This window comes from Phyllopteryx taeniolatus, chromosome 9 (genome assembly GCF_024500385.1).
Source record: "Phyllopteryx taeniolatus isolate TA_2022b chromosome 9, UOR_Ptae_1.2, whole genome shotgun sequence".
NCBI classification, from domain to species: Eukaryota; Metazoa; Chordata; class Actinopteri; order Syngnathiformes; family Syngnathidae; genus Phyllopteryx; species Phyllopteryx taeniolatus.
In genome coordinates, this window is record NC_084510.1 from 14,972,989 (window position 1) to 14,985,477 (window position 12,489).

At 41.3% G+C, this 12,489-nt stretch overlaps 1 protein-coding gene across 4 annotated transcripts in view; it reads left to right on the forward strand.

Annotated features, from left to right (window-relative positions):
- The first annotated feature begins 2,652 nt into the window (after window positions 1-2,652).
- camk1b (calcium/calmodulin-dependent protein kinase Ib) overlaps window positions 2,653-12,489 on the forward strand; it is a 34,231-nt gene continuing 24,394 nt past the window's right edge. For 2 of the 4 annotated variants that reach the window (XM_061784513.1, XM_061784516.1), the window contains exons 1-2: window positions 2,653-2,798; window positions 10,305-10,418. In XM_061784513.1, the coding sequence (XP_061640497.1) occupies window positions 10,333-10,418 (86 nt within the window). In that variant the 5' untranslated portion in view covers window positions 2,653-2,798; window positions 10,305-10,332. Of the gene's footprint in view, window positions 2,799-6,228; window positions 6,242-10,304; window positions 10,419-12,489 lie in introns of all 4 variants that reach the window. The other 2 variants (XM_061784515.1, XM_061784512.1) reach the window with 2 other exon arrangements.

The window sequence follows — 12,489 nt, forward strand, 5'->3', positions numbered from 1 at the left end:
TATAAAGAAACTGTTTTACGTTTTTTAACTCTTCTTTGAGTGACCTGGCTCGTCATTCCATTTTAAAAACGGAGTGCAAAGGTTTGCCCACCCCTGCATGATATAGACACTTGATACATCCAGGTGGCATGCAGGCCTCTATTTTTGTAGACAGCAGAGCGCAAAAATTGGCATATCTTGATTTTGATTCAAACACAAGGCTCCCTGTGAGTGTTTGCCAATTTGGCAGACCGGTCAGAGACAAGCTGGGCGTACTGGTGTGTCTTTTCAGATGTGGCTGGCGCAAGTGACAATTTGGTGGCAGAAAGTTGGTATAAACGTGCCTTATTAGACCACGTCTAAGTCCAGCACAGTAGGTAGACCGCTGGTCTGATGCGATTTGCACATTGTTTGCCGCCACACAGGCCAAGAGCAGTGACAATGCTCCAGTCACACACGGATCACTGCGTCCTCTTCCGCACAGAGATGTTTCCATACAAGACCGTCCGTCCTTGCGGCGCATTTAAAGGGAATGAGAGGAGCCACTTAGATTGGCGGCGAATGAAGTCGGTTGTGTTCACTTCTACAATCCCAATTCCAATGAAGTTGGGATATTGTGTTAAACATAAATAAAAACAGAATACAATGATTTGCAAATCATGTTCAACCTATACTTAATTGAATACACTACAAATACATGATATTTAATGTTCAAACTGATAAACTTTATTGTTTTTAGCAAATAACCATTAATTTAGAATTTTATGGCTGCAACACATTCCAAAAAAGCTGGGACAGGTGGCAAAAAAGGCTGACAAAGTTGAGGAATGCTCTTCAAACACCTGTTTGGAACATCCCACAGGTGAACAGGCTAATTGGGAACAGGTGGGTGCCATGATTGGGTATAAAAGGAGCTTCCCTGAATTGCTCAGTCATTCACAAGCAAAGATGGGGTGAGGTTCACCTCTTTGTGAACAAGTGCGTGAGAAAATAGTCGAACAGTTTAAGGACAATGCTCCTCAACGTACAATTGCAAGGAATTTAGGGATTTCATCATCTACGGTCCATAATATCATCAAAAGGTTCAGAGAATCTGGAGAAATCACTGCATATAAGCGGCAAGGCCGAAAACCAACAATGAATGCTCGAGACCTTCGATCCCTCAGGTGGCACTGCATCAAAAACCGACATCAATGTGTAAAGGATATTACCACATGGGCTCAGGAACACTTCAGAAAACCAATGTCAGTAAATACAGTTCGGCGCTACATCCGTAAGTGCAACTTGAAAGTCTACTATGCAAAGCAAAAGTCATTTATCAACAACACCCAGAAACGCCGCCGGCTTCTCTGGGCCCGAGCTCATCTGAGATGTACTGATGCAAAGTGGAAAAGTGTTCTGTGGTCCGATAAGTCCACATTTCAAATTTTTTGGGGAAATTGTGGACGTCGTGTCCTCCGGGCCAAAGAGGAAAAGAATCATCCGGACTGTTATGGACGCAAAGTTCAAAAGCCAGCATCTGTGATGGTATGGGGCTGTGTTAGTGCCAATGGCATGGGTAACTTACACATCTGTGAAGGCACCATTAATGCTGAAAGGTACATACAGGTTTTGGAGAAACACATGCTGCCATCCAAGCATCGTCTTTTTCGTGGACGCCCCTGCTTATTTCAGCAAGACAATGCCAAACCACATTCTGCATGTGTTACAACAGTGTGGCTTCGTAGTAAAAGAGTGTGGGTACTAGACTGGCCTGCCTGCAGTACAGACCTGTCTCCCATTGAAAATGTGTGGCGCATTATGAAGCGTAAAATACGACAATGGAGACCCCGGACTGTTGAACAGCTGAAGCTGTAAATCAAGCAAGAATGGGAAATAATTCCGCCTACAAAGCTTCAACAATTAATGTCCTCAGTTCCCAAACATTTATTGAATGTTGTTAAAAGAAAAGGTGATTTAACACAGTGGTAAACATGACCCTGTCCCAGCTTTTTTGGAACGTGTTGCAGCCATAAAATTATAATTGAATGATTATTTGCTAAAAACAATAAAGTTTAGCATTTTGAACTTTAAATATCTTGTCTTTGTAGCGTCTTCAATTAAATATAGGTTGAACATGATTTCCACTGTTATATCTGGCAGCATTACTGGAAAAAAAATCGAACATACACATACACGACTACTAGAAGCAGTGCGGCCAAGAGAAACTACTAAATAAATAGAATAGACTGTTGGGAGTTAATGAATGCAATTTCATGTTACAGACATTGCAATTTGCTTGAATGCATCTGATTTGTTGCACATCTAATAAGATCCAAAGATTTTGTGCAAAAATTTATAATTCTCCAAATGGTATTGATTGAATTTGTAATAGAAGTCTCTCTAAGGGATCCTGAGCTATAATTTGTAAATCACTGCAAAGTACCGTACGATGACATTAATGAACAAAAATAAAAATGTAGCGATATAATTGATACTACTTTCTATCTCACATTCTACTTGTGGAGATCATACAAAAATGAAAAGCGGATGGTTGAAGTGGCCAATGGCGTAGCAAGAGATTACCTGTATGACCCAACTCCACCTATGATTGGTGCACACTCGTAGTCATCCCGCCTCCCCGTGACGTCAACAGGAGTACCGCCCTTTTGGCAGAGAGAGAGGGAAGCGACGCAAACAAAACGAGAGCGAGAGAGAGAGAGAGAGAGAGAGAGAGAGAGAGAGAGAGAGAGAGAAGCGGCGGTCGCGGGGTCTGGCGACTTGGGGACAGAAGCGCGCGGAGCTCGGTCACCGGACATCTCCTCAGTGTAACGCCGCAGGTAGGACAGACTGCCGCCGGTACTTTTAGGCAGGACCCACTTGTAGGCTGGGCAAATGTCGTATGTGTTCCAATATTGCCGTGGAGAAGGCGCGCTCAGTTTGACTCTATTAAGACTTGTGGTGGTGTCACTTTCATGTCTATATTTTACGAGTGGACTGCAGCGCGAGGGCTCGCATACGTCTACTTTATTAATCCTCAAGTCATGGTTTCTCCGTAAACTGCATGACCCGGCGTGTTTAATTCTACTGCTGTCCCTCAAACACGACCTCAAGTATCCTTTCATTTCTTTGCCTTCCCTCACCGTTTCGTCCTCCTTTCCTTTTTGTTATCAATTGATAAAGCAGATTTGCAGCTTGTATAAGAATTTGACCTATAGGGGCCACTGCATGCTGCCTTGTTGACAGGAGTGTCACGTGAACAAACAGGAAATCCATGTCAGTTCTGTGTTTAAACCGCACCATTTCATGTTTGTCACTAGCTATATAAAGTAAACAATTTGCGTAGTTTTTGCATCAATATGATCTTGTCTTCCCGATTCGACAATGTATGTTATAGGTTTTATTTTCAGAACAGAAACCGAAAGGTCACTGCTTGTGTACATTCCGAATGTCATAAACCATCCATCCATCCATCCATTTTCTGAGCCGCTTCTCCTCACTAGGGTCGCGGGCGTGCTGGAGCCTATCCCAGCTGTCATCAGGCAGGAGACAGGGTATACCCTGAACTGGTTGCCAGCCAATCGCAGGGCACATAGGAACAAACAACCATTCGCAGTCACAGTCATGCCTACGGGCAATTTAGAGTCTCCAATTCATGTATGTTTTTGGGATGTGGGAGGAAACCGGAGTACCCGGAGAAAACCCACACAGGCACGGGGAGAACATGCAAACTCCACACAGGCGGGGCCGGGGATTGAACCCGGGTCCTCAGAACTGTGAGGCTGACGCTCTAACCAGTCGTCCACAGTGCCGCCATGTCATAAACCATTCTACTATTTATACCATAAACATGTCAGAAGCATCATGTTCTGCATTACGTGATTAGTCAAAGAAGTGATCATTATGGAACAGAGAATCGACGCCAATGCCTTCAGTACAGATGAATTCAGTGAAATCTTAAAATTTGAACACAATTCGCTGTAATATAAATTTAATTAATTCCATGCCATGCCAGAATCCCACTGTCACCCTGATACAACCTTTATTATTTACAGTAGCTTCCCAGCAGTGTTTTGGGTAACATGTTGCATAGGTGGCGAACTCAAGGCCCGGGGGCCAGATGGGGCCCGTTAGACCATTTTATGTGGCCCACGAAAGCAAATCATGTGCATATACTTCCACGATTCTATCTAAAATCCATCCATCCATCCATCCATTTTCTGAGCCGCTTCTCCTCACTAGGGTCGCGGGCGTGCTGGAGCCTATCCCAGCTGTCATCGGGCAGGAGACGGGGTACACCCTGAACTGGTTGCCAGCCAATCGCAGAGCACATAGGAACAAACAACCATTCGCAGTCACAGTCACGCCTACGGGCAATTTAGAGTTGTCAATTAACCTACCATGCATGTTTTTGGGATGTGGGAGGAAACCGGAGTGCCTGGAGAAAACCCACGCAGGCACAGGGAGAACATGCAAACTCCACACAGGTGGGGCCGGGGCTTGAACCCCGCTCCTCAGAATTGTGAGGCAGACGCTCTAACCAGTCCCCACCGTGCCGCCTATCTAAAATCTATACCAAAACTCCAAATTGTCATATTTAATAAACAATAATGTTGAGATATTGCATTTTTCTGTTACCAGACCCCCTTTTACAGTAACTTGAACAATGGTTGAACAATCTAATATCCTTGTCTTCTGATTTCAAAACTAGTTATCCCTCAATTTGTTGTATATATGTAATAATAAAATGAGGCGATTCAACATCTATATGGTTTCACTGTAGTAACGGCCCTCTGAGGGAAATCATAACTACAACAATGTGGCCTGCGGCAAAAATTTGTTTGACACCCTTGTGTCAGAGAATGTGAGTTTGCTTTTATCATGTAACATCCGGTGTACATTCTTCTACACTTCTCTCATTGCCCTTGATTGTACTGTCACTACTTTTGGAATTGTTCTTTTTTGGGCGTCGCCTTCATGCTCCTTGCTCCTTGTGTTTTCATATTGTATTTGTGTGTTTGACTGTTTGTCCCGTTCAATAAATCGGTGAAAGTGCATCGGTGACTGCCTTCACTCGAGCGGCGTCGTATCTGAAACTCGCTCCTCAGTCAAATTTTGGCTCACCCAAAAAATAGACAAAGCAAACAATTGATAAAGTGGTTTGCAACCCAAAAAAATAGAAGGTGAGGGTGTACTCGTCAAGGTACCACTGTATATGACAAAAATAGGTCTAGTCATTGGATGGACATCAGAAAGCTGCGATTGCACTGTGTTTGTACTGTGATTGTATGTACATCTAAATTATTCCACAGCCATGTAAAATATTTGATATGTAGACTAAATGCGAGGCTAACTTTCTAACACTGTGAACACAATGTAAATCTTCACCATGCTTGATGTCCATACCTCAACATGGCTCCTGATTCCATACATACCCATTATACATCCAGAATGGGACAGATGGAATGGAATGAGGGGTCTGACCTCACCGAGACACTGAATGAGGATGTTAATCACTTTTTATCACTATTTGCCTACCAGTGAAGTACATGTCATGGTCTGTGTTTTGGTTTGGGTTGTGTTTAGTTTTGTTCCATGTTTTCCTGTGTTCCATGTTTGTCGTGTGCTCATTAGGTTGTTGTGTCCACCTGTTCTCGTCTATTTTGTGTCGACCAATCAGCTCTCTCCAGCCACTCGTGTCTTGTCCAGGTGTTCCTCGTTGTCTCGTCAATTTGTTTGTATTTAGTTCCCTGGGTTCTTTCAGTCCTTGGCGGTTCATTGTCGTTGTCACGTCTTGCCATGTTATAGTCGCCAGTTGTTTTTGTCATAGTCGCCAGTTGTTTTATCATTGTGATTAAATATTATTATTTTGAGATTCCCGCACTCCTGCCTTGCCTCCCTGCTTCCCTGCAATTGGGTCCACCATGTTCCTCGCCGTCGCCCTAACCATGTTCATGACAGTACATGCACTTCCAGGAAAGGACTCATTAGAACTATTTATGCTCGAAACTTGGCAGCAGACTCCCTTGCAGTTTGGTGGTGTGCCACAATTATTTGTGGAGCTATGCATTATGCAATGTGACACAGGTGCGCCTGGATCAATATTTAGACATGGTAAAGACAAATATCCTCTGTGCAAGTCTGCTTTTTTACTGTTTGCTTGGTATGTTTGTGATGTAATGTGTGTACTAATGGTCACTGTCGAACAGCGCACACGTCATTGTGTTATTGTTATTGTGTATGTGTCTCTTCTGTCCATGCTCATCACAGGAATGGGAAACCAGTGAGTACAGTCACTCTCTTCGTGTCCACCTGCATCAAGGCTGTGTGTTGCATGTTGTGTGTTTGACTTGAAGACTGCTGTTGTTGTTGTTTTTTTGCTGTTATGCATCTTCTGACATCACATTTTCCCAATTGCAAGCAATGTGACTCCACCCACAGACCAAAGGTCATGTCACCAGAGGACATGATTAGTTCTCTTATGATACCTTACCTCTTATGATGTGTCTCTCCTCTTCTTTCCCACATTTTCACAAATATTCCTAGTATGTTACAATGTTTTTACCTTCAGTTTGCTCTAGTCTTTCACTGTAGTCTAATCTCCTTATTTAACAGATTTTGTTTGTTTGTTTGTTTGAATTTAATGCTAGAATAATGTTTAACAAAATCCAAAGTAAAGTTAAAAAGGTGGCAGTTCAGTTACAGAAAAAGTCCTGTGTTGGATGTTCCTCTTTTTCCTGTCTAGCAACTTTCAGAAGAATTTACGCATAAAAAAGTGAAGCAACTTACTTTTATTTTCTTCAGCGGCAGAATCATCAGAATCAGAATCAGAATCATCTTTATTTGCCAAGTATGTCCAAAACACACAAGGAATTTGTCTCCGGTAGTTGGAGCCGCTCTAGTACAACAGACAGTCAATTTACAGAACACTTTGGAGACAGAGACATTGACAAAAAACAATTGTGCAAAAAGATGCAGAGTCCTCTAGCACTTAGAGCAGTTCGAATGACTAATATTGCAATAGACCGGTGCAATGACCATTGTGCAAGGGGCGCTGAGACTTCAAGGAGTGTATGCGGTTTAAAGTGACGAGTAGTGCAATAATCTGGGACAATGTTGGTTGTGCAAATGTTACAGATAACTCTTCATTCAGTGTGCAAATGAAAAACAAGTGGAGTGACGAGGGAGTTAAAATGGCATTATCAGTTTATAAGGCTTCAAGTCTTCTAAGACACTATGTAGTAATGGGATTTTAACTTGGTAAGATAATAGGGTGTTTTAAATGGGCTTGGTAAATGGACTTTCACTTTTAAAGCGCTTCTCTACCTAAGGTACTCCAAGCGCTTTAACCTCATTTTCTTACTGATGAAGCAGCATCAGGAGAAACTGGGGGTTCAGTATCTTGTTCAAGGATACTTGGACATGGTCACAGGGGCCGAGGATCGAACCTACATTTGGGTTGAGAGACGACCACCTGAGCCATGCCGCCCCACATGGACCCTGCGCACCTTAATATGAGGCATTAACACTGAGTGACGTCTCCCTGCCAATCAGCAAATAAAATAATGCTGAGGAAATATAGCATATTGCATCAAACTACAGGCTCTTTTTTTTTTATTCCCACCATGTGACGTTGTAAATGTCTATATCACAACACACTTGTTATCTGGAAAGCTGAAGTTTATGACCAATGTCCGCTACCAGGAAGAGATGGTAGGAAAGTTAGCGATAATTTGTACAGAAAACCTTTTAATTGCATTTATTCCATGAGGGACAACACAACCAAATAGTGTCCAGAAATATAATGAGAAAGAGATTCCAAGGCTGTAATTTGGTATATAATTTTTTGTGGCTTTCAGTTCCTCCCATCAGGGGTTGCACAGTGAGTCACTCACATGATTTGTTTGGCAGTTTTGACCTCAGATGCCCTCCTAGATTCAACCCTCTCATTTATTCAGTCACTGGGGAGCTCCAGTTAGGTATTGGCTCATCAAAACTACACTTTGCGTGAAAAGCAGCACCATGCACCTCTGCACTACCAGTGCTGTAATACAAAATTGAATGATTACATTGTAATACAGTCCTTTTTTTTTGTGGAACAAAGTATACAAAAGAATTTATTATTTCAGATTAAAGAACCCAAAATCTTTTGTACACGTAAAGGTCTTCCATTCCGTGATTAACAGTATAACCCCAATACACGAATAGAATCCACAATGTAAGGAAAAAATGTAATATAATAAAAGATTAATAGACTGCTGTTGTAATAGAAGAAGAGATAGTATAGATGTCACAGCCGTGAGACTGGGGGATAATATAAGTGGATGGTCCATGTCTGGTGGCTTGAACCAGGCTCCCACACAGTAGCAGCCACCGATCGGCTGCCCCAATAGATCAAAACATAAGGGAAACAAATCATGAAAACATATTGTTGTTGATTAAGTTACAGTACTGTACTTTGACTGATTTCCCTTTAGTCATTATTGCATACATTTGACATTTTCATATTTAATTGAAAGAAACTTGTACTTGCTTTGAAAGGCATGGAAACTGAAGTTGAGGAAGTGGCATTTATCTTAGATGCTGATCGAACATTCTTGGTTGTCTTGAAGTGCATGCACACACATTGCATCTCCTGTCACAACATGACAAATGTATCTCCATACTACAAAATCTCCTTTGTGTGAATTAATATTGTTTCAATACTTACACAGTATTACTGTCACAAGTAACCATGACTGATGATTATACAAAATTTATATTCTGTACGTACAGTAGTTGTATAGAACATAGAATCACGCGTCCATCTACCAAAGTGACCATATGATTTGCATCTCAGCTGCCACTTGCTGTGAGACACTAAAGCAATTTGGACTCTCAAATACCATTGCAGCTCCATTTAGGTTTCTATGACGACACATATGAAGCTGCTGGCGAAGGCAGCGAGAGGGCCACACGATATGTGTGTATGTGTGACAGACACATGAATTATATCCTATAAAGCTCTGCTAGAATATGTTCTATTAATGTCAACTGCCAGATAATACCACTCATATGCTCACAATTCCACTTGTATCGATAAGTGACTCTGAGCTAATTGGAGATTATTTTTTATGGGGCTATTTTATTGTCTCTACGAAACGAAAAGTTACATCATCTTTTATGGCCTGACGGGGAAGTAGTTGCTGGCAGCAAGAACCGAGGAGGCGTGAGGCACGCCGATATGAACTGGGTTATTTTAGTCTGTCAGGTCTTGAGTTGGAAACACTTTGTGGTTTTATATGATGTCTGTGACAACCAGGTGCTTTGTGATAAGCCACTCAGAAATTATGATGAGGACAGATGTCTGAATCCTAAAATTCCAAACAAAGAATTAGCTGTACACACATTACTCTTCAAAAAAGGGATCTGAGGTTTACTAATTAACTCAATCTGTGACTTTTTTTGCCTTGTCTGCCATAAATTCCAATCTTGTGGTTATAAAATGTCTGAGTAACGATAAGAAGATCACCACCAATTTGTTTTTGTTTTTTTTAGACAATCGTGCAACATAAAGTGCTTTAATGCGGACTCTTTTATTCGAGGTCTATCGAGATTTGCCTTGTGTGTTGTGATGGAGGACAACCATACAAGCTCCACATTTCTGTGCAACTTTAAAGGGGTGTTCCACTTTAGATGTTCCGATATACAACATTCAGTCACGTATAGACTTCATTACTACACTGCAGGAAGTGTACCCTCCAATATACTCCAACTGGGCTGATGCAAACCCATGACAATAAGCCCAAAAATCAAACGATTGACAGAACAACAGCATAATGCCTCAAGTGCTACGGAACATGTTTCTCTACGAAAGTAAAGTGTGAAGACTGTTTCCGAATAGGACATCAGGCACTGAATTTATTGGTCCTAGAATGTAGTCTGATTTTGTTTCAGTATTATAGCTCCCACATTTGCAGATTTAGCTGTCACCATTATCATTGGTAGTCTCCTTGGTTACCTTGTTCACTAGCCACACTTGCACACTGTGAATGGTGGATGCATTCAGTGCTAAGTTGGCCAAGTCACATTTATTTGGCTAATGTTACATGACTGCATCTATTTCATGGGACTGAAAATTATGTCACATGAATGACACAAGATGACCTTATGCGAGAACATGAGTCACAATCACAACTGACTACCTCCATGATCCCATGCTACTTCACAATCTCCAAAAACTACTTGGATGTTTTTTGGAAGTACAATACTGTATTTTCATTGAGAGATTCCTTGTGACAGATGGGAACCGTTTGGGTAATAATGATTAACCCCCTTCCCCCCTCATCCTCTTTGTTCGTCTCTAGTATTGTTTCTGACCGCAACAATAAGAAGATGCCGCTGGGTGACGACTCCCATACCTGGATGAAGAAGACATCGGATGTGAAGGAGCATTATGACTTCAAAGATATCCTCGGAACGTAAGTAGAGTTTGTGGTTTTATTTATTTATTTTTGTGGCTGTAAATGTTTCCTTGTTATAGTTTATACTGTCCCATTGATATTATTATTAGTCAGACAGCACATGTGGTTTGTCTGCGATCCCAGCATTTTTGTACAGAACTATTATGGCTGCTCGAGACTGGTAGAATTCAGATTGTCAGCTGGTTTCAGTCTTTTGTTTTAATCAACTCATGGAACTACTGGATTGATTATAATGGCGTAGTGCACTGCTCGTTGCAATATTATGAAAATAAATGCCACTTGTGATATAACAGTTGAAACCTTTCACTTGGAAGAATGTGGGTGTTAAAACACCCACATCCCCAATGGGTGCGATGCCCCTGAATGTGGCTTAACTTTTAATAGATGATATCATTACAGTATCTTCTTCTTTGGCCTGTAAACTAATTGAGACTGAATCAAGAGTGACTTTGCTGGTAGCAGTCAAGTAATTCACACCATATTCCCACTAAACATGATATAATCCTTTAACATTCTCCAGTGTTTTGAGAGAACTGTGTATTGCTCATTAACTGTTGACTGGTCTTAGAGTGTGTCATTATTCCATAAAACAAATACAGCACTTTCTTAAGTTCTAAGAGAAATGACAAATATCATGTAACCATGCATAATAATTTATCCAAACTTCGCCGCTAGAAAAAATACATAGTCATATTAAAATTGAACTCATGACAATGGTATGTTGTCTTCCAAGTCTTTTTACATCAAATACTTTGGTTTTGATAGTTTTGCAGCAAGTTGAGTTCTCGTCCATCATAAAAAAAGCAGTGCACTAAATCAAGCTTAGGATGTCCATTTTATGACACTGCCGGATGACACAATGTCAACAAACCCTCCACAAAGAATTACAAGGAGAGGCTGTCGCTCTGCTGTCGGCCTGTAAATAATTGTAAATGGAACTTGAGAAAGCCTCTTTAAGAAATGCAGTTACTTTAAACTGTTATGAAAGAGCCATGACAGGTCTGCACCCTGGAGCTGAGTAGACACATCAGTGACAATAGAAAAGTAAACACGATACACTTAACTTAGATAACAGTTATGGCTGGGCTGCTGTATTGAATTACCATAGGTTGTTCACGTGTCCAAATGAGTGTAATCTAATGTTGACTGACACAAAACCATGAACAGTAAAGAATCATAAAGCACGACGAGCCAAAAATAATGGAAATATCTTCAGCAATTTGACAGCTCACTACAAAAAGTGACTTCAAACAGTCACCCGACCTCTCTGCTTTCCCGGCTCCTCGAGAATAGGCGCCACGCTAACTTGCGCCTCACCAGCTACAGGGTGCGGCAAGATCAGTAGCACGCCTAAACGCTGTCACTAATCCTTGCCTCAATGGCGGTGAATAAACTACACTTCTGACAAGCATTGTTATTATTAAAGCAAATCATGCGACACACTGAGCAAGAAGAGAAAACAGGAGAAGACAGAGAAGTCATGATAACTGCTAATCTCATATAAAATGTAGGGCAGCAAAACACCAGCTAAGTGCTTAGTTGGTACAATACACTTCAAACAGAAGTCTGGATGGAACAGCGTTACAGCGGAGAGTAATCAACTATTAACAGCAAATTAGCAGATAAATCTACACAGCAAGCATACATGTACAAAAACCTGAAATGAATCAGTACGTTACAGCATACGTCAGCCAGAAGAAGCCTATAAGGTCAACATTTATAATATCATCAATGATATTTGTGTTCATTTGCACTATTTTGCACCACAGGGTGTTGAGGTTTAATTTTTAGTTTCGTGATCCCTACATTATATCTTTTTTTTCTTTGTTGTTGTTGTGTACTTATTTTATAAACGAATTTAGCTTTGCGAAGTTTCCATACAACCCATTCAAAAATATTTCCATTATAATTGTCACATCCATCCAACCATCCGTTTTCTACACCGCTTATCCTCACTAGGGTCGCGGATATGCTGGAGCCTTTCTCAGCTAACTGCGGGCAAGAGGTGGGGTACACCCTGAACTGGTCACCAGCCAATCGCAGGGCACACATAAACAAACAACCATTT